We start from the raw sequence: 21,607 nt of genomic DNA, 5'->3' as shown, positions 1-21,607 counted from the left end.
TCTCCAAATGAAATGGAGATTTGTATTGTCTGTAAAAAAAAAAACGGTATCTTATTCAATGCAATTTCTGATTTTTGTAAAGTAAGAACAAAGTTAAGGGAAAATGCGTTGGTGTTTGTAACGGCATTTCCATCATCGACTAAGAATGGGAAAGCAACAATAAGTAAACAAGGATTCTGTCACATCAACGTGATTTAAAAAGAGATGCTAAAAACTACAGGAAAAGGTGTAACTAAAAAAAAAACTTTACAGGGATTTCACAAAGATTTTTGTGTTCACTTCTAAGGAGAAAGAACAGGATACACAGCTCTGGTCAGGAAGAAATTCTGCTACTCTAACAACAAATGTGCGATACTTTTGACAGTGTTTCCTCTGTAAAACTGTATTTTAACATTTATTTTAAAAAGACAGATCATTTCTACCTTTCACAGATATTCCATAAGTAAATGCAGAAGTTTGGTCAGAATGTGATTTGGTTTGTTAAATGTGATTTGGTAAAGTAAATCTAAGATTTTCATATGAACCTGCAATGTAAAAGGTTTGCGCTTTAAGCTGAACACATTTTCTATCTTTGAGACTCTTATTTTGAATTTCAAAAACAGGACATTGTTATCAAGACTCCCAGTTGCGCTGTCAAATGACTTTTACATTGTAAATTTGGGGTCGTATTAGGTGTACAGTAGAAAAAAGACACTGCAGTGATGTGACATCTTTCTCAAAAATCCCAGATCAATTAGTTCTCAAAATAAGACAAGGCTGCATCAAAAAATAATGCTCCTAATACAGCTATTTGGATATTCGAGAGTCGAACAACAGGGCAGTGGACTCTTGCTCTATTGATGTTTAACCAAATTCCTTTGTGAATAGAATGCTCAGGGTCACATGACTGTGTACTATGTTCATGCATTTGGGAAAGCTTGGCTGCAGCATCACAGCAGAGCGGCGCACAAAACCAGAAAGGGCCTAGACGGAAGCAGAAGTAACCATTTTGATGTGTTTATTTAAATAATGGAGGCAAGGGCTGTCTGGAGCCGTCACTGGTAGAACACAGAGCAAATCTAGCACTGCTTAAAGCTATTTATACATGCTGTTATGACGTTTACGGGGGACTGTTGTGTGACAAAAAGAAATGCCCCTGTCCGAAATGACTGTATCCTTGGCGGATCTGCTGCCAACCAAATCAACATGAGAACGAGGATGGCATGTTTCTGTGGTTGCATAAAAAAAGGAGTCAGTCCTCATTGGGAACAGGTCCTGAGGGAACCATGGCAACTGCAGAGAAAATGTCAAACAGCAGACCTTAAGCAGTCGAGCAGTGACAGTCGACATTCAGGTTTGTACGTTCTCTCATTTTTATCCCTCTTTATTGCACATTATTTTGCTGATTTTCTCGTCCTGATGGAATACATCTGAACCAGCATGAGCAACACCAGTAAAACCTCTCATCTATTGAAATCAATTCAAGGAAGCGACTGAACCAAGCTCGAGGGAGGGATTTAATCAGCAGTAGGAAGGAAGAAGAAGCAGTAGTTTTATCACACTGGACCTTCAGAGCTCGAGATGGATATGCACAACAGACACAAAGACAGGGAAGTGGAAAAACCACAAAGCAGAGAAGTAGGGCTACAGACAACAGCATGTCATTCCCTGGCTGGCACACACGTTTGCACATTAAAGCAGACACTCTCTCTCACCACAGTGCAGTGCACAGAGGCGCACACTGCTATTACCACAAACATGTGGATCTGACTCTGATCTCTACTTAGCTCTATGGCAACTGCCAACAATGCAATAAATTTTGATTCCAGCAAACTTCTGAGGAGCACCGAGTTTACTCCACTCTGAACCCGCAGTAAACCACGTTTAGTAATGTTTATGGAGTAGTGCAGTCACCGTAGACAGATTTATTTCAATATCTAGCAAGTGACATATACACAGGCTGTTTCATTCCTAAAAAAAATAAAACAATTAACAGATCTGCCACTTGAATATGCCAGGAACTGCCCTTTGATAAACACTACCACTTCCTCTTAAACTGCACACAACCTCAACCATTTTTTTTCTGATCTTTACAAGACTCTCTTGCTTTGCTTTCACTTCCAAACAATACTTTTTAAACAAATTAGGATTCAAATTGTCCTGAGGTCAGGCATCCATACTCGCGATTTCACCGGAAAAGGAACAGGAAGTGGCTGAAGCATCATGTATGTGGGCTCAGGGACAGCACAGAGGGGCATGTCTACTGTAAAAGAACCTCTGGGAAAACGGAGTTCTACGAAACATTGAGGAAATAAAACTTCACTGAGTTAGCATTAAAAGTGGTGTCAGAGCAGAGGCCTGAGCACATGAAAAACAGGCTTCTACTGCTACACTCTGCTGATTAATCCACTTATGTAGACGAGAGAATGAGGTATGAAAAAAAACATTCAACTTTCAATTATTAGTTAACTCTATTAAACTGAATTTGAGTGAAAACTAATTAAAATGAGCAGAACTAGCAGTCTTGAGTCTACTTTTGGAAATACAGAGCAAGACTGTACACTAAAAGTGATACTTTTTGTATTAGCTTTATATATCTCCATCGCCATATGATGCCGTCTTAACTGCAAACGATATCATCAGCTCGACTGCTGCCAGGCTACAAGCACAATAACCGAACTGGGCCTCTAGAGATTTCAACCTGCCTCTCTGCTACAGTTGTAACTTTCCAACAGTTTGTCAGCTGCTTTTAAAGATAAAAATAAATACTTGGATTCATGTATTTTAGGTTTTTTTTTTTTGTTTGTTTTTTAGAACTTCAATAAGAACTCAATTAGACTTACCCACTGGAACAGTTACATATAATGACTCCTATTTTATATTTTAAATTGATCCTTTTTGTGTTATCTGTATATGTTGGGATAATAAAATTATGCTTTGGGGATTAATTAAGCACCATTCCATCAAATTAGAATAAATTACTGTGTGGTCTTTACTATGTTGTGATGTTTTTAAAATGTTTCAATGTGCAAAATATATTACAAATTTATCAGCACAACAACATCAGTGCCACAAAGAATTGCTTGGACTGCAAAACATGCTATCTAGGTATGTTTACAATGCAATACATTTGTGCCATGCACATCAGTAACAAATTTACCACAAATGAAATTTGTGGTTGATTTATTTTTTGTTGTTTTGATAAAAGTACCTTATGACAAAAACACTTGTTCCACTGGAAAGCTTGTATTTTTCAAATTAAAATGTATTTGTTTATTGAGCAGGAGAGCCAAGTATGTGGATTGTATCCAAGAAAAAAATAAATAAAAAAATTGTCAAATTCCTTCTTCCAATACCGAACAACTTTTGGTGGAGGTAGTATGACGGTGAGGGGTAACTTTCCCCTCACTGAAAAAAAAGTTACCATCTTTGGAGACAATCTTATTGCTGATTGATATCGAAATGAGATTCTGCAACCTGGAGGCAGTCCCATATCCCCACTACTCTCCAAGATGTTAGTGTGTGCCCACACAGAGCAGGATCTGTCATAGACTAAATTCTGATTTTCGGAGCAGACAGGATGAAATGAACCTGCCTGCCTGCCTGCCCTCAACCTCACTGAACACTTGAGGGATCAGCTTGAGCATCCTGCCCATACCAAAGGGACCAACATACCCACTTCGGCTGACTTATGAAGAAACCGGCTGAAGAATGGAATGCCATCCCGCAGCCATTTGTGACCAAGCTGGTGACCAGGGCAGAGTGTTTGTGGCATTTCATTACACTTTTGTGTCCCATGTTTATTAAATCAATAACTGTCTCGTTTCAGTTAATTTGAGAAACCAAACCAAAACTATCAAGAGTCATTAGCAGAATAACCTGTCTGGCCTTGGTTAATAGAGTTTGTTCAGTTTTTTGGGCACAACTCACACACTCAAATCTACTGCTCAATCCAAAAAGCATTTTCATTACAGATGTGGAAAAATTTAAAAGAGAGAGGGGAAAAAAACATGCTTTCCATCAATAAAAGATTTATTGCCAAGAAGCATTATGACAACAAAGAAATAATCCAGCAAATACAAATCTCCTTATGTTTTGTTTTTAAACCAGTGGAACTACTTTTGAGAGGTCACGAAGATGTGGTGGAGAGCAGACGGAAACCGTATTTCTGTGCAACCAAGTTGTTTTATATTCAATTCAGCAGCTGTAGCAAGAGGCAAGTTTTTCATATAAATATTTGTCAGTGTAGTTCTCTATAATCATCTTGCTATTGTGAAAATGAATACTTTTTCTAGCACCCATCACAAAAAAAGACATGAACACTGTAGAGTTAGGTATTTATTTATTTACTGTAAGTCATCTGGTCATCACAACATTCACTAACATAATAGTTTAATTTCCTGACATTGTGAGACCCTCTTCTTTTAGGAGAAGGAGGTGGAGGTATAATACAAAATTAAACTTTTCCGGGCTATCACGCTATGATTTAATATCCTTATCAAACATATCCAGAGTGTTGTTTTGACTCATAAATGTTTGAGAAATCATTTAACCTCCTATGGATGGGTTTGCATAAACAATACAGTGTGCCGCCTTAGGTCACCTGGTGGAATTTACTGAGCTTATCATACAAACTACAACACTCAAAAGAACGATTGTAAACAGCATCAGTGGATCAAGTAGAGATGCATTGTTGTGATGACAGAGAAGGGAAGTTTTGGAAAAGGTAGCAGGTTCTTAAGGAGATTAAAGCATCAGTTTCAAGGCCTCATATACGACTTTGACGCAAAATCTAATTTATTTTGTTGCTTTTGATATGTGCAGTATTTTTACACCTACTGATGGTAAAATATTTACTTGGCTGTGGCATAAAATGACACTATGCACCTGGAAAATACATAATACTCCTCCTTTAAATACATGCAACAAGACAAAACTTAATGCCAAATCCAGGAAAATACAAAGAAAATGTTTTGCGAGACATGTAGCTTAAAAGAACACCACGTTTATTAAAAGTCAAAGATCTTCCATAGAAAGGAAAACATTTGCATTGAGGTTGACACAACTTTCCACCTAATTTGCCCCTGCCTTCTATTTGCATATTTTCAATCCTGAGAAGACATTGTTTCTCATCTGGCAGACTTGTGAGACATTTAATCAGCTGACCTAGTCACAGTCACCGGTTCTTAGGAAAGGATGAGTAGGTGTGATTACACTAGGTATCATTGCAATGATGATAGGCTGCTAAGGTTCTACACACCATCCACACACACTCTCTCACACCCAGTCAGTCCATCACACATATAAAAACAAAGCTTACACTACTGCTGACATAGAGTGTTGTTACATGTCGAGTAGAGGCGACAGCTTTGTCTGAGGATTTGTTTGCGTACCTCGCCACAGTGAGACAGCTATGCACAATTCTCTGTAGCAACTTTAAAGCCGCGGTGGATCTCTATTATGCTTGGTAACTTTGTGCAGCCGTAGATTCATTTGAAATGAAGCAACACCTAAAACACGGTCTACACTGCACAGAGCAGTAGCCGCATCTACAGAGGAATCGGTGATACGTACACGCCGAGATATCTTTCAGTATCAAAGACAGATACAAACCACCACACAGCAGCCATTAAGGCAAGGGGATAAGGCCGGTCTCTTGTGACAAAGCAGAAGCACCTGCTCTCCTGTCTTTGTTGTACTCTCTGGATCTGCCATTGTCTGTCTGTGTGTGTGTGTGTGTGTGTTTATCTGCATTCAAACCTATAAATAGAGGAAACGTCTTCCCTAGCGCTCACTCCAGTGGGATCCTCTCATGTTTTAATTAAATAAACTGCAGCAATAAGGCCCAGCTGTGCCCTGCATCCCCAGCCTGCATCAGTCAGCATCCGTGCTCAGGGGCGACATACGCTGTAGAGGCCGGGGCGACGGTGCATTTGAATACGTAAGGACGGAGGCAGATGGCGAAGAAGAACAGCGAGATGGACCATGCCGTAAAACTGGGGCATTCTGCACAGAGGCCACCTGGGTATCAAAGGATGCCCTGTTCAGGTGTTTTGGATGGGTTCCCCGATGTGCAAACCAGTAGCTTGATACATTCCTTTCATCGTTCTCCCCATATCATCTTTTCTTTTAGTGGTGTTTACGTTTTTTTTATTTAGTCTAAACTACTATTTAAAAAGCTGTTTGCAATGTATTGTTGTCTTGCAGTGAGGAGAAAAAAATATATAATAGTATAAGCACAGCCAGAAGTCAAGCTCACCCCGTTCATTTAAAACAGTCACGGTTTATTTTTCCTAACGTTTATGCATGGTAAACCAAATGAACCTTCTGTTCAGACCTGATGCTAACGCATATCGTGGCTGAATGGCTCCCTTTTTCTGAGCGAAAGTGAACAAAGCAGATGTGAGTGAAGCCCCAAAGCTTTTCAAACAGGCCTTGCCCCACATGCTTTGCTGCCAAGCCACACATTTCTGCTCTTCAGAACTGGAGTCTAAATGCAGCAAAAATGAATTTACCTTTTAACACAGGAAACGGGCAGTGTGTGTTGTTCTGAATTTAAAAGTGCAGAGTGCCTACATGTTACATGCGGTGAAGTTGTCGTTTTCTATTAGCAAAGGTTGCTTTTCCGGCTTGTCTGCAGAGGCTGGTTTGAAATCAAGACGGGTTAAAATAGTTCCGTTCGTGAGTGTAGCAAACCGTCTGTATGAAGAGTCATACAGACACAAACCATGTGTTACCGCTTTAAAATGTCTCGTATTACAAGTTACTGGCCACATTTCACTTTAAGAATCAAACTCTTGTAACGTTTAGTTTGTCCTGAAAAAATACCACCGCCAGCATTTGGACTACAAGATAAAATATAATCTTCAAACAAACCAACGTCACTTTCTACGTATGGCTAGTACAGTACACCAGCAGCGTCTGTGTTTTCCACCGAAGAAGGTCATAAATAGGACCAGGACAAACTGAAATAACCAACTTATCATGGATCCAGTCGAACCAGTTAGAGCCACCAAGCCTCTGTTGCAGGACAGATACCAATTAAAACAAACGCCAATAAAAACAACAAACACGATTCAAGGTACATTATTAATTGCAACGTAGTAAGGTGTGCTGTTGGGAGGTAATGATCAAATATTTAGAGCAGAGTTCCTTTTTATTTTCACGGATGAAGTCATCAAATCTGTTTAGGTAATTTGTAGAGCTCTAAATTTGCATTTCATGATATTTATATAGCTGCTTTATGGGCCTTCTGCGCTGTACTAGCAATACCAGCCTCAGCTGGTATCAATTAAAAACATTTATTGCAGTTTGCGTCATGAACAAATTTATTATGCTTATCACAAATTGTATCAGTGTGATTATTCATGTTTCCATTCTTACATTATGGCTTGCGTATGGTCAGAGACATATTCTGGCTAATCTTTAGTCCTCTGTCTTATCTAATTCATCCAAGTTGTATTCCTCAGTTAGAAAGTCAAAGACCAGATCAAAATGCTTCATAACCCAGCTGGCATCTGTCTAAAATCTCTTGCTAAGCGTAGTGTTTACAAAAAACAACAAATCATTCACTCTCAGTGATCTTCAGTGTTGAGTACAGTTCTTGTGATCTGGATGTTCTCTTTTCAGAAATAGCTTTGCTGCCATTTTTTATGATGTTTGTAAGTTGCCCAGTTACTGGAAGGAAAATACAAATACTTTAGATAGTTGAATTAATTTTCTGACCACTTGTGAGATGGTCATTTCCCCTGTACTTTGTGTCAGTTTTGAAGAGAATAGCACCCAAATGTTGCATTGAATATGAATTTTACAAAGCATGACTGGGTTGCACAAATCAACATCAAGCTGGCTTTACTAAACACTGTATAATTACTCAGGAAGACTCAGATGTGTCACAGATTGTTTCCTACATGTGAGAAAACTTGCTAGTCAGAGGCAATTGTAGCAGAGATGCTACTTATGACTGAATTAAACCATTAAAAATATTCGTACAGTTCAAAAGAATCAACACTTCACTCCAGCTCCTTTAGTGTTATACCAGTTCTGGATAGTTACCTTCTTCAATCTGAGTTTCAAGAGAAAATATAGAACAAAGACAAGAAAATGCTGTGCTAATGCTTTACTGGCATCCATAGCATTTCAGTTAACATTCCCATTTAGCACTGTAAATTCTGGTTTTGCAAAATACTTGCTCAAAGACTCATATCTGACCACAAGTTCAGAAACCTCATCTAATGCTTGTGAATCAATATCTCTGGCTGGGTCCTTTTTCTGTTAAGCTTCCTCTCCAAACCCTCACATGATTTCTTAGCTAGGCCCTGCTGTAAGGAAAACACACACTTAAATGGCAGTATTTAGTAACAGCAGCAAAAAAAACCTGCTTGGTTCCCGGTTAGCATGTATAATTAATGGACTGGTGCTGCTGGTCCTTGTACTCTTTTTAAGCTAATCCCCAAAAGGCCATGTGTCCATTAAAGCCCTGCAACAGTCAACACCCTGGAGGGTGAATATGGCCAAGTACAGCTCCCAGACACAGTCAATGCCCAAGCTAAAAAAAAAAAAAATAAAAATGAAATGACGGTATGATTATATGTCAATTATTTCATGATTTGTTTGTTTCTGTCGTATTTAGCAGAATGGCCACTTTCGGTAACTCTGGTTTACTGTCAGACGTGTTCTGCATTTAAGACTAAATTATCCTCAGCTGGTAAGAAGTAGAAATCAGTCAATACTCATTCTGATGAGTATCAGTGATGACCTTTCTCATTGTTCATTTTAAAAGAGCTAAGTGTTCAATACCTATAACCCTGCATAGAGATGCACCAATCAAGCTTTCAGTGGACAATACCGATTTTCTTTAAGGTATGACCATTCGTTATTTTTGTTTTCAACTGAGGACTTTACCACAGTAGAAAGCATCAACATACATGGTGTTGGACATGTTAAGGAGGAGTTCCTAATTTTGATTATTCCAATACTTTTAGTTACAATGATAGAGAATAGTCATTCTGGTTGCTGATGCTCAACTTCACATTAATCTGCCTACTTGACAGTAGTAAGATAACACTTTTAAAATGTGGTTGGCTAAGACTCAAAGACAGAAGCTAATGCATTTCCCATCTTTAAGAGACATGCATTTAAAGTCGAGCTACATGCTTTAGACATAAATAACAATAGTTATAGTTGTGGTCAGAAGCCCCCTAAACAGGGGACCAGTAAATGCAAAGTGAATTGCATTGCATGTCACGCTCCCTCATGTGGTTATCCAATGGGAGAGGAGTGTTAGAAATGGCAGAATGAGGATGATAGGTCAGCACCATTTGATGATAGCAGTACTTGACTAAAGCACAAGTGATGCCAGAACTGTAAATAAGTGTAACCAAAGCAAGAAGAGAAAAATTTTAGTTGTGAGTGATTTAGATTGGTAATAAGGAGTAGCATTTCAGAGCTTAAGCTAGAAAATACTGGTGGTGACAGAAAAATTACCCACACATTTAAAGGGTGGAGTTGCAAACAGTAACTTCAACTATTTATGTGACCACATAAAGTGAGCCTCATTTTTTAAAAACAGAATATTTGAATAATATCTACATTTAAAATGAGTGGTGAGACATTTTAGAAAATACTGTGTTTTATAGCCGGATTTCAAGGCACGATACCTCAATGTTTCATTACTGTAAATTCTTTCACTACCTCAACAAGTTTTATTTTCTCTGGACCAAGTCGTAAAGATATAGAAGATGGGAGAGGAGAATATTAGCACTGAAAGATCTCAAAGTATTTGGGATTCTTTTCTTTGGAAAAAAAACATTTAACTGTAGGGTTGGATTGAATTTCTGTCCGGTAGTGGAGGACAGATGTTTACCATTTTTCTATGCAGAACCACATGGCAGTAATGTCTTTCTACAAAATATGACATGTTATGAAACTGCGCCTATTTACATGTTTTACTAACTTGGATTCAGTAAAACATGCTGAATCCAATATCATCTGGATTTGTATAAGTGGGTATAAAACAGGAAACAACAACCCAACTTTGCAGCTATAACTTGGCACAAATGTATGTTTCATGATGCTAAATCCAAGCAACACACCTGCTGCCTCGTTAGAGTTTAGCTACTAACTTGTGTCTAAAATCACTACAGGCCACTGCCCTGCTCTTGTGGTTTTAGCTTCAGAATACTGCCTTTAATATGGTCAGTCACCAATTGGTGTAGGGTTAAAGTACAGGAAAACATTGTCTTTGTTCCAAAGATTTAGCTGTCTCTAGGATGGCTGTTACATTGACATTGAGTATATATATTATATTGTATATTTTAGTTTGCTATGTTCCAAGTTATGTACTTGTAGTTGGTTTCATCTGTGGTGTAAGTGTTTAATATTGCATGTGGATGAGTGTTCCAACTATTATAGGTTTGAGCTAATGTCCACCTTGGCCAGGACACCCTCACAAGTAATTTTGTGCACAAATAATAAAGTACAGTAATAATTAATAAAAAAAATAAATAAATCACTAATTCAAGAACTCAACTCTTACAACAACGAATTCAAGGAGTCAAGTTAAGCAGGGACACTGAAGCTAGAGTTGTACCGTTCACACACTCTTTCCTTGATTTGCGATCGCCAGCTAAATGACCAAAAAGTAAGTGCTACTTTCAATTTAAGTTAATGACAATAAAATAATCCTTCAAAAATAAAGAAAATCAAATTTGGTTCAGAATACTTCAAGAAAAACATACAGGACATGAGAAAAACTCAATTAAATATTTAAACTTTTTCACTGATCACCCAGCAACACTAGTTGTACAACTGTATGTCGATGAAGTCTACATCTCTGCATTTTTTCCCCCCTCCAAAGGCTCTATAGTACTTTGAGACCTAATTATTGTTTCTAATGGCATACCATGCAGCATATTCCTGAATAAACAATGAAAGAAGTACCCATCACAATATCTCAAATCTTGCTACTTACAATGATTCAGTCTCTTACATATGATAAGTTGGGTACAGTTGTTTTTAGTTATCTCTATGAGTCATTCACATTTACCGCTCATTTTCACTATTTCTATTCCAGTTGTGTTCCACCCGCCCCACAAATACATTTCTTGACCCACCCCTGATAAAAGGATATAAAATAGAAACATGACTGCTCTAATGTATCTGGGCTGATAAGATATGTGGACATTCCCGTACACTGGAATGCTTCAAAAACGGAAGATGGTTAATTGACTGAAGAGGTGCGATGTGACTGGTGTTCCAACAAATAACGAGAGGAACAAAGAAGCAGAGGAGAAGAAAAGACACATTAATGAATTAATAATAGGCAAATTGTGGACATGTGATATTACACAACTACATGTGACTAACAGCCAGCTTATGATGTAAGGAATGCATTACTAGGTTGAAACTCACTTTGGCCTCAAGAATGTACACTCTTAATCAGATCTTTGCCCTGCCAATCACAATCAGAGAACGACTGAGGCTGATGACTTAAATGGCTCCCAAACGTACATCAAAGGCTATTAATACCAAGGCCAAAATACTGCATTTTGGTCTGTGTCTCCAGACATCGGGCCACTGTAAGTACTGTGATCACAGCCAAAAGGCCTAGTAACATCAGCCAGATTATAATAGCCACGCTCATCAGTCGCACTGTTATTATCACGGCCAGGTACATGGATATTATGGGATCAGCATCCAGCCGAGTCTCATCATCAACTGGGTGATACCTAAGCTAAGCAGAGACGCATGGTCGAGCTGTCACACATGACCTAACGGCCCATGCAAACCTCACATCCTCATCATCCTCCTTCGGTCGGCCAATTCAGAACAAACCTCCCATTTCATGTTACTTACCGATTCCGGGGGCGGAGTAGATGAAATATAGTACCGAGGTGGAGAGCGAAAAAAGGAATAAAAGCCCAAGGAATGACCTTCTCCGGAAACGCAAATGTGTCGGCATCATACAGGCAGCAAAAGCACACACAGGCACGTTTTGCTTTTTTCCAACGACGACTGACCAGCCCCGATGTGTCCAGATGCCTGAGCCAGCGAGTCCGTGGACGGTCTGGGCTAAAAATGAGTCGAATCGAGCGCTAGGTCTGCGGCTGCAGCAGATGAACAGGCGACGAGGAAGTCAGTCTATTTCCGCGGCAGGTTGCAAAAAACAAGGATGGGAACGCCAGCATTCAGCCGAGACACTTGAGTCCCATTCCTGAAGAGAAGGTGTCGGTTTAAATTCGGGGTATGTCCTAATGGGAGGGAAAATGGCCAGCGAAGATTTCGCGGATTAAGGGGGCCTGGTGGGCTCAACGCGAGACCATCCTTTCGGTTCCACCGATGGTGTTTCTTCCACTCTTCGTTTTCTGCTGCCTGCCTGCCCAACCCTATGAATGGAGCGGTCTCTCCGCAGAGAGAAAAAAAGAGCAATACCTCAAGTGGGCGTTAACGCGGTAGCTCCTACTCAGCGCAAAGTACGTACGGCGTAGACGACGTAACCTGGCAACCAACGTTGGAATAATAAAAAAAAAAAGCCTTCTTGATAACCTTCTCAACGTTACTGGAAAACTAATGGCGCATTGTATAACCGTAAGCAATTTGTCTTAGCCAAGATTATAAGACATGGATTCACTGACTGATTAGTCATTTCATTTCAGTTATATCAAATTTTTCGATTCTTAAAACTAATTTGTCATTCACAGGATTAATTATTGGCCGAGAGTACTTATTTATTCTTAATTCAGTAAGTAAAAACGGAATTTTAACACAAAGTGCCACAATGCAACACATACGAAGAAAATAAGTGTATATTTAAATAAGGGATCATTTTAAAAAAAAGAAGAAAAAAAAGGCTACTATCAGAAATCCAAGTTTCCATTTCTGATGTGATTAGAGTGTGATTATTTCACAAAAATATATTTTGTTTTAAAATGCAATGATAAGAAAAACTGAGTAACTTGGGGGAGGAGAGCCGTAAAGGCAGTTTCGACACTATGTGCTCCAGGGTATGAATCGTATAAAACCCCTACTCCTGCCTCCCAAAAGATCTCCCACCGTATGAGAATCACCAGCAAAGCACTGTACTTAGAGTTCCTTTGTTGCTTTCAGTGGCGCCACCATAGGAGGGATGGGTCGGGGTCAATTTACATAAGAAATTATTTCAGAGAGCTTTCTATCTACAAAACCTAAGCAGCAGATATGGTGAGTTATGTGGGGTTCAGAATGAAATTTAAGAGTTTATTTTAAGTGAATATTATAAAACTCAATTTTCTTTTAATATGCAAATGAACTAAGTCACCCCGTCTTACATACATGATGTATAGTTTAAATTACTAATTTAAGAAACGACACTTAATTGCATTTATTTATTTATTTGTCTGAAATTATTTAATAGTTTTTTGTTTCACTGTATGCCACCTCAAGATTATAAACGCTCCCCCAGTTGCTATGTTCCATGCTTTGCTACTGAATTTATTTTTGCATATTATTTACATTTGTTTATGTTTGTTTTGCATCTGTTTTATATATATGAAATGAGCTAAAAAACTCAAACAAAAAAGGACAACTTTTTTCAGTGTTTTAGGGGAGTGGGAGTACTGGAATGTGCATTTGGGAACCGATGTACTTTTCTGAAACCCACTAGCCCGGCCGAAACCCACTAGCCCGGAGTATGGGGCTTTAAATAAATAGGAATATAAAAATCTATCGATACAACCGTTCTCTCATAGTACCCATAATTTGTTAGACCAGTGATTCTTGAGAATAGGGACAAAATGGGTTTTAATTTTCCCATAATTTTTTTTTGTTATTTCTCAACCTTATGTGACAAATAATGTTTTGGAAATGTAAAGATGCTAAGGTACAGGCTCCCAGTTGGAACATTTTTTTTTAAATTACATTTTTAATCGACCTGACCTAGAACGTTGTCATCACCATCTGACAAAAATAAATAAAAAATCTTTTTTAATTACTCTAATAGTGATATTTTTACTCATTTTACAGACAAATGCTTCTCAAGAAACAAAATAAATATTATTTAAAACAAAAAAAAAACAAAAGGCCATCTGACGGAGTTGACACTGCATGACGGAGTTGACACAGAACTGAAGGTGGTGACAAACTAGTGAGTAAAATGAAAAACTTGGTACATGTGAAGTAATGCAATTTATGTAAAATATGAAATGAATTAATTGCACATTTAAGTGAGATTTGACAACAATTTCACTGAAAGAGTCAGAAAAACTCTGATGGAGTTGACAAAAAGCCAAACTACCTCAATTTATATGACGTTATTCTGAAGGAGGCCATGTTGTAGCTCAACAGGTCCATGAAATCTTTATAATATACCAACATTAAGCTTTTATTTCACAAAATTTCATCAAAGTTTTGTAAATTGTCAGTTATGGTGTTGACACATCATGGTTGTGACGAGCAACTTAGCAACTTAGAAGAAAAAACTAAAGAATAACTTAAGCTAACCAGAGCTAACTAGCCCTCTTAGCAAAGAAAGAGAAAGGAAGTGGTCATGGGGTCCTCAGAAGTTTTGGTGCCCCCCAATAAATGCCTGATTTTTTTTTACATTCTTTTCATTTCTGACGGTGTTGACAAAAACTAGGGAAAAATTTCAATGGAGTGGGAAAATATATAAAAATGCTTTTTAATTCAATTTATTGATACCTTTAATATTATTTATATGGCTACTTATACTTAATTGTCATAATATATCATTTTAGTATTTCTTTAATTATTTTAAACTATTATAATGTATTGAGTTCTGCTCCTGGACAAGGGCTTTTACAGGCATCATCCACCGACAACAATGTTTAAAATAAAAACATATTCAGCAAATACCTGGAAAATATACATTGTTGTGCTCACATGACCCATGTTAGTTCAGTCAGATATTTGAAAAAAATATATTTTGTGTATATTTTATTCAAATTTTGTGCTTAATCCATAGGACCTGTTTTGTCCCTATTCTCAAGAATCACTGAAAACACTGTATAATTACACAAAAACAAACTTATCTTTTCAGTTTTCTGCATGGCGTGTGAAGCAAGCAGAGGGTTGACGGTACAGTGCAATGCCACATGGGAAATGGAGTCAATAAAAATATAATCAGCGTTCACATGACATTTTACATACATTTTTGGGGGGGCTTAACATTGACTACAACATAAAAGCATGTGCACATTTCCTACACAAAACATGCACTCAACTGCGTCTGATTTGTTTTACTTAGGTCGTTTTAATTTGATCTGTACAGCTCTTGTTGTCGACTACAACTCCCATCAAACATTTCTGTAGGAAGTAAGGCCATGATGTCAACAGATACACGAAGCTGAAGATATGAATCCGTCTGTCTTTTTTAATGCAATATATTGTCTTTAGGCCTAAAAACACTTAACTGAGGATGAGAGACGTTAGGGTTAAACTTTTTTCGTGGTTCTTGTTATTGTTTTTCGTAAAGCTGTGCGTGTCAGACAGGCTCGAAAAGCCCAACTCTGTGGACCTTTACAAGAGAAATGACAACGGAGAGGAGAATGTGCTACATAAGGATAATACTCAACTTCAAGACAAGCAGATACCTCATGGTCTAAAAGAGACACGACAAAATAAACTTGGCTCAACCAACTTGCAGAGCGACGGAAAGCTTTTCAGGTTGTTCGTCTTTTTCTATTTTATCTACTGTAACTACGCTAGCAAGACTTTTATTCTTTCTTGTCTTGTCACTTTCTCGACTATAACACTTAAATCCCACCCTCAATAACAATCTTTTCTGCCCTATAAAGAAAATGTGTGCATTTTATATAAAATAGCGGCGACTGTTTATTTCAGGTCAAAGTTTCCCTGAATGTGGCAACACCTAAAACGGTATAATATTCAGTCTAAGACGTGTTTACCTTATGGCTGTTTATTGTATCACGTGGTCAGTTTTGTCTGACAAAAAGCATAAAGCCGCCATTATACCTGTAATCTTCGCTCTTCCAGAAAGTCCAATGAAACTACTGAGAATTACAGCAATGAGACCCATCACTCCACAGCAGCTGCTGCCAAGCCAACCACACCAGCACCCCCAACTCCGAAGCCCATCCTGCCTGTGCAGACCGGGGTGAAGGCCCAGGAGGAAGAACAGTCCAGTGGACTGAGTATTTTTTTCAGTCTGCTTGTCATTGGTGGGTTGCTATTCATTCATTTTATTGGCTAATCTGACTTTGGCATTTCCATATATCTGCAGAAGCAATAAGCTATTACAGTTGTTGCAATGTTATCTATATCATTTATTTAGTTAGATTTTTGGGATGGACTGAAGCAAAAAATAAAAAACTTCTTAAAGTAATAGTGGAAGTTGAACAGGCTAACAATAGGTGGGTATTTGTCTGGCTGCTTACGTTCGCCTATTTAACAAATGTTCCACATGTTATCCATGTTACTTTGAAAAGTATGATGTCTGAGGGCCACCCTGCTATGATGACCCCACCCACTGGAGCTGTTTGTCAATTGTAATGGAAAACCACCCAAACCGTACAGAGTTGAGCTGAGTTTAACCATGCTGTGAACATGTAGTGAAAAAGGGGCTTGACGAGAAAAAAAAAAAGTCTTGCTAGCGTTTGTGAGGGAACATTTTTAGCAGTTTTCTTTCAGGTAGCCAATCAGCGGTCAGCAGCGACAAGTGAGGAAGGGTCAGTGCTGCCTCAGTCTTGCCTACAGGTAGCAAGAGACAAAACTGGTCATTTAGGGTCTTTCTCTGACATTTGACTTAAATTATAAGGAATGCTTTTACATAACATTTTGACTTAACATGTTTATTCTGTTGGCTAGCCTGTTGCTACTCTGAATTTAGTTTTGTGTATTAAATGGAGATTAGCTGTTGACTTTGCTTCTTGTACTCTGAGAACTGCTTACCAGGGAAATATAGTTGTCTCTAAAAAGATCAAGGTAGTACTCTTAATCTTTATTAAAATGTAGATATTTTTCCCTTTTACTCTGTTTTGATCACTACATTATTATTCTTTAACAAACTCTGGTGTAGAGAAGCAGCGTTGTTTGTGTTCTGAAGGTATAGTAGCTGCAGATTAGTGCATGAGAAACCATTTCAGAGTTCAGTCTTACAAACCACACATTAGGCCCAAGTGGCATTTTCTGCTGTTAAAATAACATGTCGTTTGCTGCCACAACTTTGCCTTTTGCTTTCAGTTGAACAAAGTTAACATCTCTGATAACAGAAGATCGCACATACCCTTTAGTCGAGTTTATTTACTGGTCTGCTAATATGTCTAAATTTGGGCGTTTTTATTTCATCTGTTGAATTCAGTGCAGATGATATTACTATTCTTGCATTTATTATATATATATATATATATATATATATATGACAAAAAGCTTTGTTGGTATGACTAGAGATTTGTCTCTGATGTTTGTTTGTTTGTTCTGCCTGTGAAATAGAAAGAATTTAATTTGCTTTTGAGATTGTTGCAACTGTTTCTTACCATGCAGTCAAATACATTATTGCTTGTGTGAAATAGTGCACCAGTATCTTCGAGAGCAACCCTTAGCAAATAAATATGGGATCACTATATTGCAGGATGTTAACATATTGCATAACATAATTAACATATTGCAGGATGTTAATTAAACATACTGCAATATGTTAATTGCAGGATGTTTAACACTTAATTAAACATCCTGCACTATATTGCAGGATGTTTAATTAAGTTTTTTAGTCTTTCAAAATATCCCTCAGTAAAAGTAAATGTCTTTTTTTATCAGATTATGTTGTAAAATTTAATAATTCAGTTCAGAGAATAAAAGACAAAATCTATCTTGATTTTTACTTTTTTCCTTATTCAAGTAATTGTAATGGTTAATTAAAAAAATGCATCTTGTCTCTGACCAAAACATGTTATAACTTCAAGATTATTCTCACTGAAAATCTGTTGTGGAAAATCACAAAACAGTACACGACAGTCATTAATTTTGTATAGCTTGTCTAATTTCTGGGTTGTTTAATATTTTGCCTAATAAATTAGCTCTTTCTATGTTCTACTTTTATATTCGCCTTTGAAAATGATTTAAATGTCATTACGTACCAATGCTATTTCTTCATTCCAACAGATTCTACTCACTGCAGTTATCTAAATCAAACATCTAGAAAAGCCTGTGTAGCGGCATATTAGGTGGTAGCTTTTTTAGGCCTGATGTGAGCAAGTGTGACATCATCTTCTGAACAAAGATGTATTTGTCCTAAATATTCATTCAGTTGTCTCCTACATCTTCTCTCCCTCAGGTATCTGCATCATATTGGTGCACCTGCTTATCAAGTTCAAGCTGCATTTTCTTCCTGAGAGTGTGGCTGTTGTGTCTCTTGGTGAGTGTTGCTCTTGTAACTTGCTGCTTTGTGCACACATATGTTCTTGATTAAACAGTTTGAGTAATTGACGACAATTCTGTGCAAATATTAAGAGCAGGATAACGAACGGAAAGCAGAATGGGTGAGGCTAGATTATATTGTCAGAATCAGCTGATTCATTTGTATAGCACATTTCAGCACCTACTCAATTGAAGGTACTTTTACATGATGTAAATAAGAAACAAGCAAGAAACGTTTTTTTTTTTTTTCTTCGAAAAAAAAAAATCATCAGCATAAATTATAGCTGTAGCTGCCTGATTGAGTTTTTAGGCAATGTAATCCATTGGAGAAAACTTTATTGCAAGCAAAATAAGTGACTTTGCTCTTTTTCACTCTGTCGATTAGCCCTGCTTTAGATTGTTGATCTAAAGCAGGGCTTTTCAGCATGTGGCTCCATAGCCAGATGTTGCTAATAAATCCCTACAAAGTGGTTCCTTGTGACTTTAAACCAAAATTATATAGAGACAAACAACGTTGTAAATTGTAAAGGCGAACTAAAAAAAAGGTTTGTTTTAGACCCATGCATGTTGTTACTTGACACCTTCTTAAAATTCCTACATGACTAAAGAAATCATGAAGCAATTTTTTTTCACCTTTTTCTGTAAATTTTCTGTGTACGTTGGTGTTTATTTGTTTTTTTTTTTGTTTTTTTTAAGTGTGCTGCCTATCTAACATAAATATGAGAAGGACTCAGCTGGCTTCATTCAATCAATCGATCAAGTTTACTTGTTTAGCACATTTCAGCACTAAGGCAGTTCAAAGTGCTGTTTTCATCATAAAAACACAAAAATACAAAGTTATAAAAACACCATGCAGTCAACAATTGGGAAAACCAGTAACAAACATAAAATTTTTATGAGTGCCATCACCAAAATCATCAATACACATCAAATATGTTGCTCATTGTTCTATTCACTACTAATCAAAAGCAACTGTAAACAACTGGGTTTTTAGCCTTGCTTTAAAGGAACTCAGTGTTTCAGCTGTTTCGCAGTTTTCTGGAGGTTTGTTCCAGATTTGTGGTGCATAGAAGCTGAATGCTGCTTCTCCATGTTTGGTTATGGTTCTGCATATTTTAAACTCTATTCTTTGAGCTACAGGGAACTCAGAGTATTTTTCCTGTAATAAATGGGTAAATGTTTCTTATATTGGAAATAATTTGCATATATTTTTCCTGATCAAACTGGTTTTGGGGTTCAGACTAATCTTGTTTTGTTGAAGTAAAGGTAAACATGACTGCTAGAATCCAAAAGGTTGCTGGATCCCTGACCAAGAGATAAATATTTTCTCTTCTCACCTTCTGCTCTTTGTCAGTCAAAAAATACACTCATTATTAGTTCTGGAGTTTTAGCATTGAAATGAAAAATCTGGTATAACAGGTTCTGAAATGGCTTAAAACTAGATGCACAGATCTTTGGTATTTGTGCTAACATGGATACCATTTCACTGTTTTTCAAGGAAAGACAAAGTCAAAATGTAAAGGTTTATGATTAGCTAAGTATGCCACACAAACCTGAGATTTTCACAGTACACAAAAAATCTGGAATCTAAGGGTGTGTTCTTGTTTTACATCATTACAGAAAGTTAAGACTATTTATGTCACCTTTCAGCAGTGGTCCAGTTCTGGGTTTTGTTTTTTTATTTAAAGGAGCGGTATTATGTAAAATCAAAATTTCTGAGCTTTATATCATGCTATAATGTTATTCCCTCATTGAAGGCATACCTGAAATGTGGCTTGATTATTTTCATATTTGAGAAATCTTTGAATCTCCCCGTGGCAGCCATCCGAGGTGCCAAATGCTTGGTCTTATAAAGCGCCGTCTATTTCCACAAAGCTAACTGGAATTGCAGTCACCAGCCAACCTTCCACCCCACAAAGCTCAAAAATGGCTAGAGGCAGCAGCAATTGGCAAACACCTGGCAGAAAAGTGTTTGCTACTGCTACACTTATGCAAACTTTTTAACCTGGTGAAGTAAGAACGTTTGTAAATGTCAAACCACAGTTGTTGTAATGTATTGAAGGAGTGTCAGAAAGGGTAAGAGCTTTTTAAAAGAGACAGAGGCCAGTTTCAAGGCATCACATACAAACCACCTCTTGATAAATGCGGTTAAAACTAAGGAACTGGTTGTGGATTTCCACAGGCACAGACCAACCATACTGACACCAGTAAACATTCAGCGAAAGGACATTGAGATGGTGAACTCTTAGAATGACCTGAGTGTTCACCTGAACAATGAACTGGACTGGACATTCAACACTGATGCGCTTTACAGGAATGGTCAGAGCAGACTCTACCTGATGAGGAGGCTGAGGTCATTTTGAGTGCAGGACGGACTTCTTAAGACCTTATTTGATTCTGTGGTGGCATCATCCATCTTTTATGTTATAGTTGTTACGTACAGCTGGTAGGATAAGCTCGTCAGGTTAGCCAGCTTTAGGCCAGAATGTCCCCGGCATCCCATCATGCAGCCTAACTTAACAATCAAGTGTGTTGTGTTGTGTAACAAAAGAGATAGGGCTCCACACATTTTGAAAAGATCACTTGAGGTGAATTCTCCTCCTTGTAACTGTACTCTCTCTTCACATGCTCGCGCACGTGTTTTCTCTACACCTCAGTGACACACATGCATCTTGACCCTGAAGGGATTTTCCCTTTTTATGGCCTGCATACTGCACAGGGTCAGAGCTTCTGTTTGAGTGCTCGGAGCAGCCAGGGAGTCTGCAGTGGAGAGATAACACAGTGTTAACAAATCAGAAGAAAGGCTGCCTTTCATCATTTCCTCTCTCCCATCTGCGTATTGTCTGCCTTGGTCTACGTTATCTCTTAACATCTCACCATAAACCAGCATCCAAAGATGTTTTTTTTTTTGTCTTTCCGTTTCCTTTGCTCTACTTCTTTCTTACGCAGTGCTGTTTCCTTCTTAATTAATGCACCTGCAAACCCTAAGAAAACACTAGCTTAATAAATGTTCTATTGTGCTTTTTTTTTTTTAGGTGTGTTCTTTTTAAATAAAGGAGGAAATATTTCAGGATTTTTTTTTCTTAAAGGGCGATGTCATTTTTCTTGTTCTTACCTTTTCCAGGAATCCTAATGGGAGGGTTCATTAAGATCATCGAGTTCCAGGAACTGGCCAACTGGAAGGTAAAGTTTGCATCAACTGGATCCATAATTCATTTTGTTTTATTTTTTTCCACACTGGAAGCTTTTTCTATGCATT

General features: G+C 37.7%; 2 protein-coding genes across 5 annotated transcripts in view; one reads left to right on the top strand and one right to left on the bottom strand.

Annotated features, from left to right (window-relative positions):
* b4galt5 (UDP-Gal:betaGlcNAc beta 1,4- galactosyltransferase, polypeptide 5) overlaps window positions 1-12,381 on the bottom strand; it is a 44,169-nt gene extending 31,788 nt beyond the window's left edge. Inside the window, exon 1 of the mRNA XM_081609078.1 lies at window positions 11,836-12,381. Within this exon, the coding sequence (XP_081465204.1) occupies window positions 11,836-11,944 (109 nt within the window). The 5' untranslated portion in view covers window positions 11,945-12,381. The remainder of the gene's footprint in view (window positions 1-11,835) is intronic.
* A 68-nt stretch (window positions 12,382-12,449) lies between these two features.
* slc9a8 (solute carrier family 9 member 8) overlaps window positions 12,450-21,607 on the top strand; it is a 34,025-nt gene continuing 24,867 nt past the window's right edge. The window contains exons 1-5 of one of the 4 annotated variants that reach the window (XM_008413901.3): window positions 12,450-12,567; window positions 15,449-15,639; window positions 15,970-16,154; window positions 18,266-18,346; window positions 21,473-21,531. In XM_008413901.3, the coding sequence (XP_008412123.2) occupies window positions 12,550-12,567; window positions 15,449-15,639; window positions 15,970-16,154; window positions 18,266-18,346; window positions 21,473-21,531 (534 nt within the window). In that variant the 5' untranslated portion in view covers window positions 12,450-12,549. Of the gene's footprint in view, window positions 12,568-12,829; window positions 13,180-15,073; window positions 15,640-15,969; window positions 16,155-18,265; window positions 18,347-21,472; window positions 21,532-21,607 lie in introns of those variants that run through there. The other 3 variants (XM_081609077.1, XM_008413899.3, XM_008413900.3) reach the window with 3 other exon arrangements.

This window comes from Poecilia reticulata, chromosome 7 (genome assembly GCF_904066995.2).
Source record: "Poecilia reticulata chromosome 7, P_reticulata-male-v2, whole genome shotgun sequence".
NCBI classification, from domain to species: Eukaryota; Metazoa; Chordata; class Actinopteri; order Cyprinodontiformes; family Poeciliidae; genus Poecilia; species Poecilia reticulata.
This window is presented reverse-complemented; position numbering and strand designations above follow the sequence as displayed.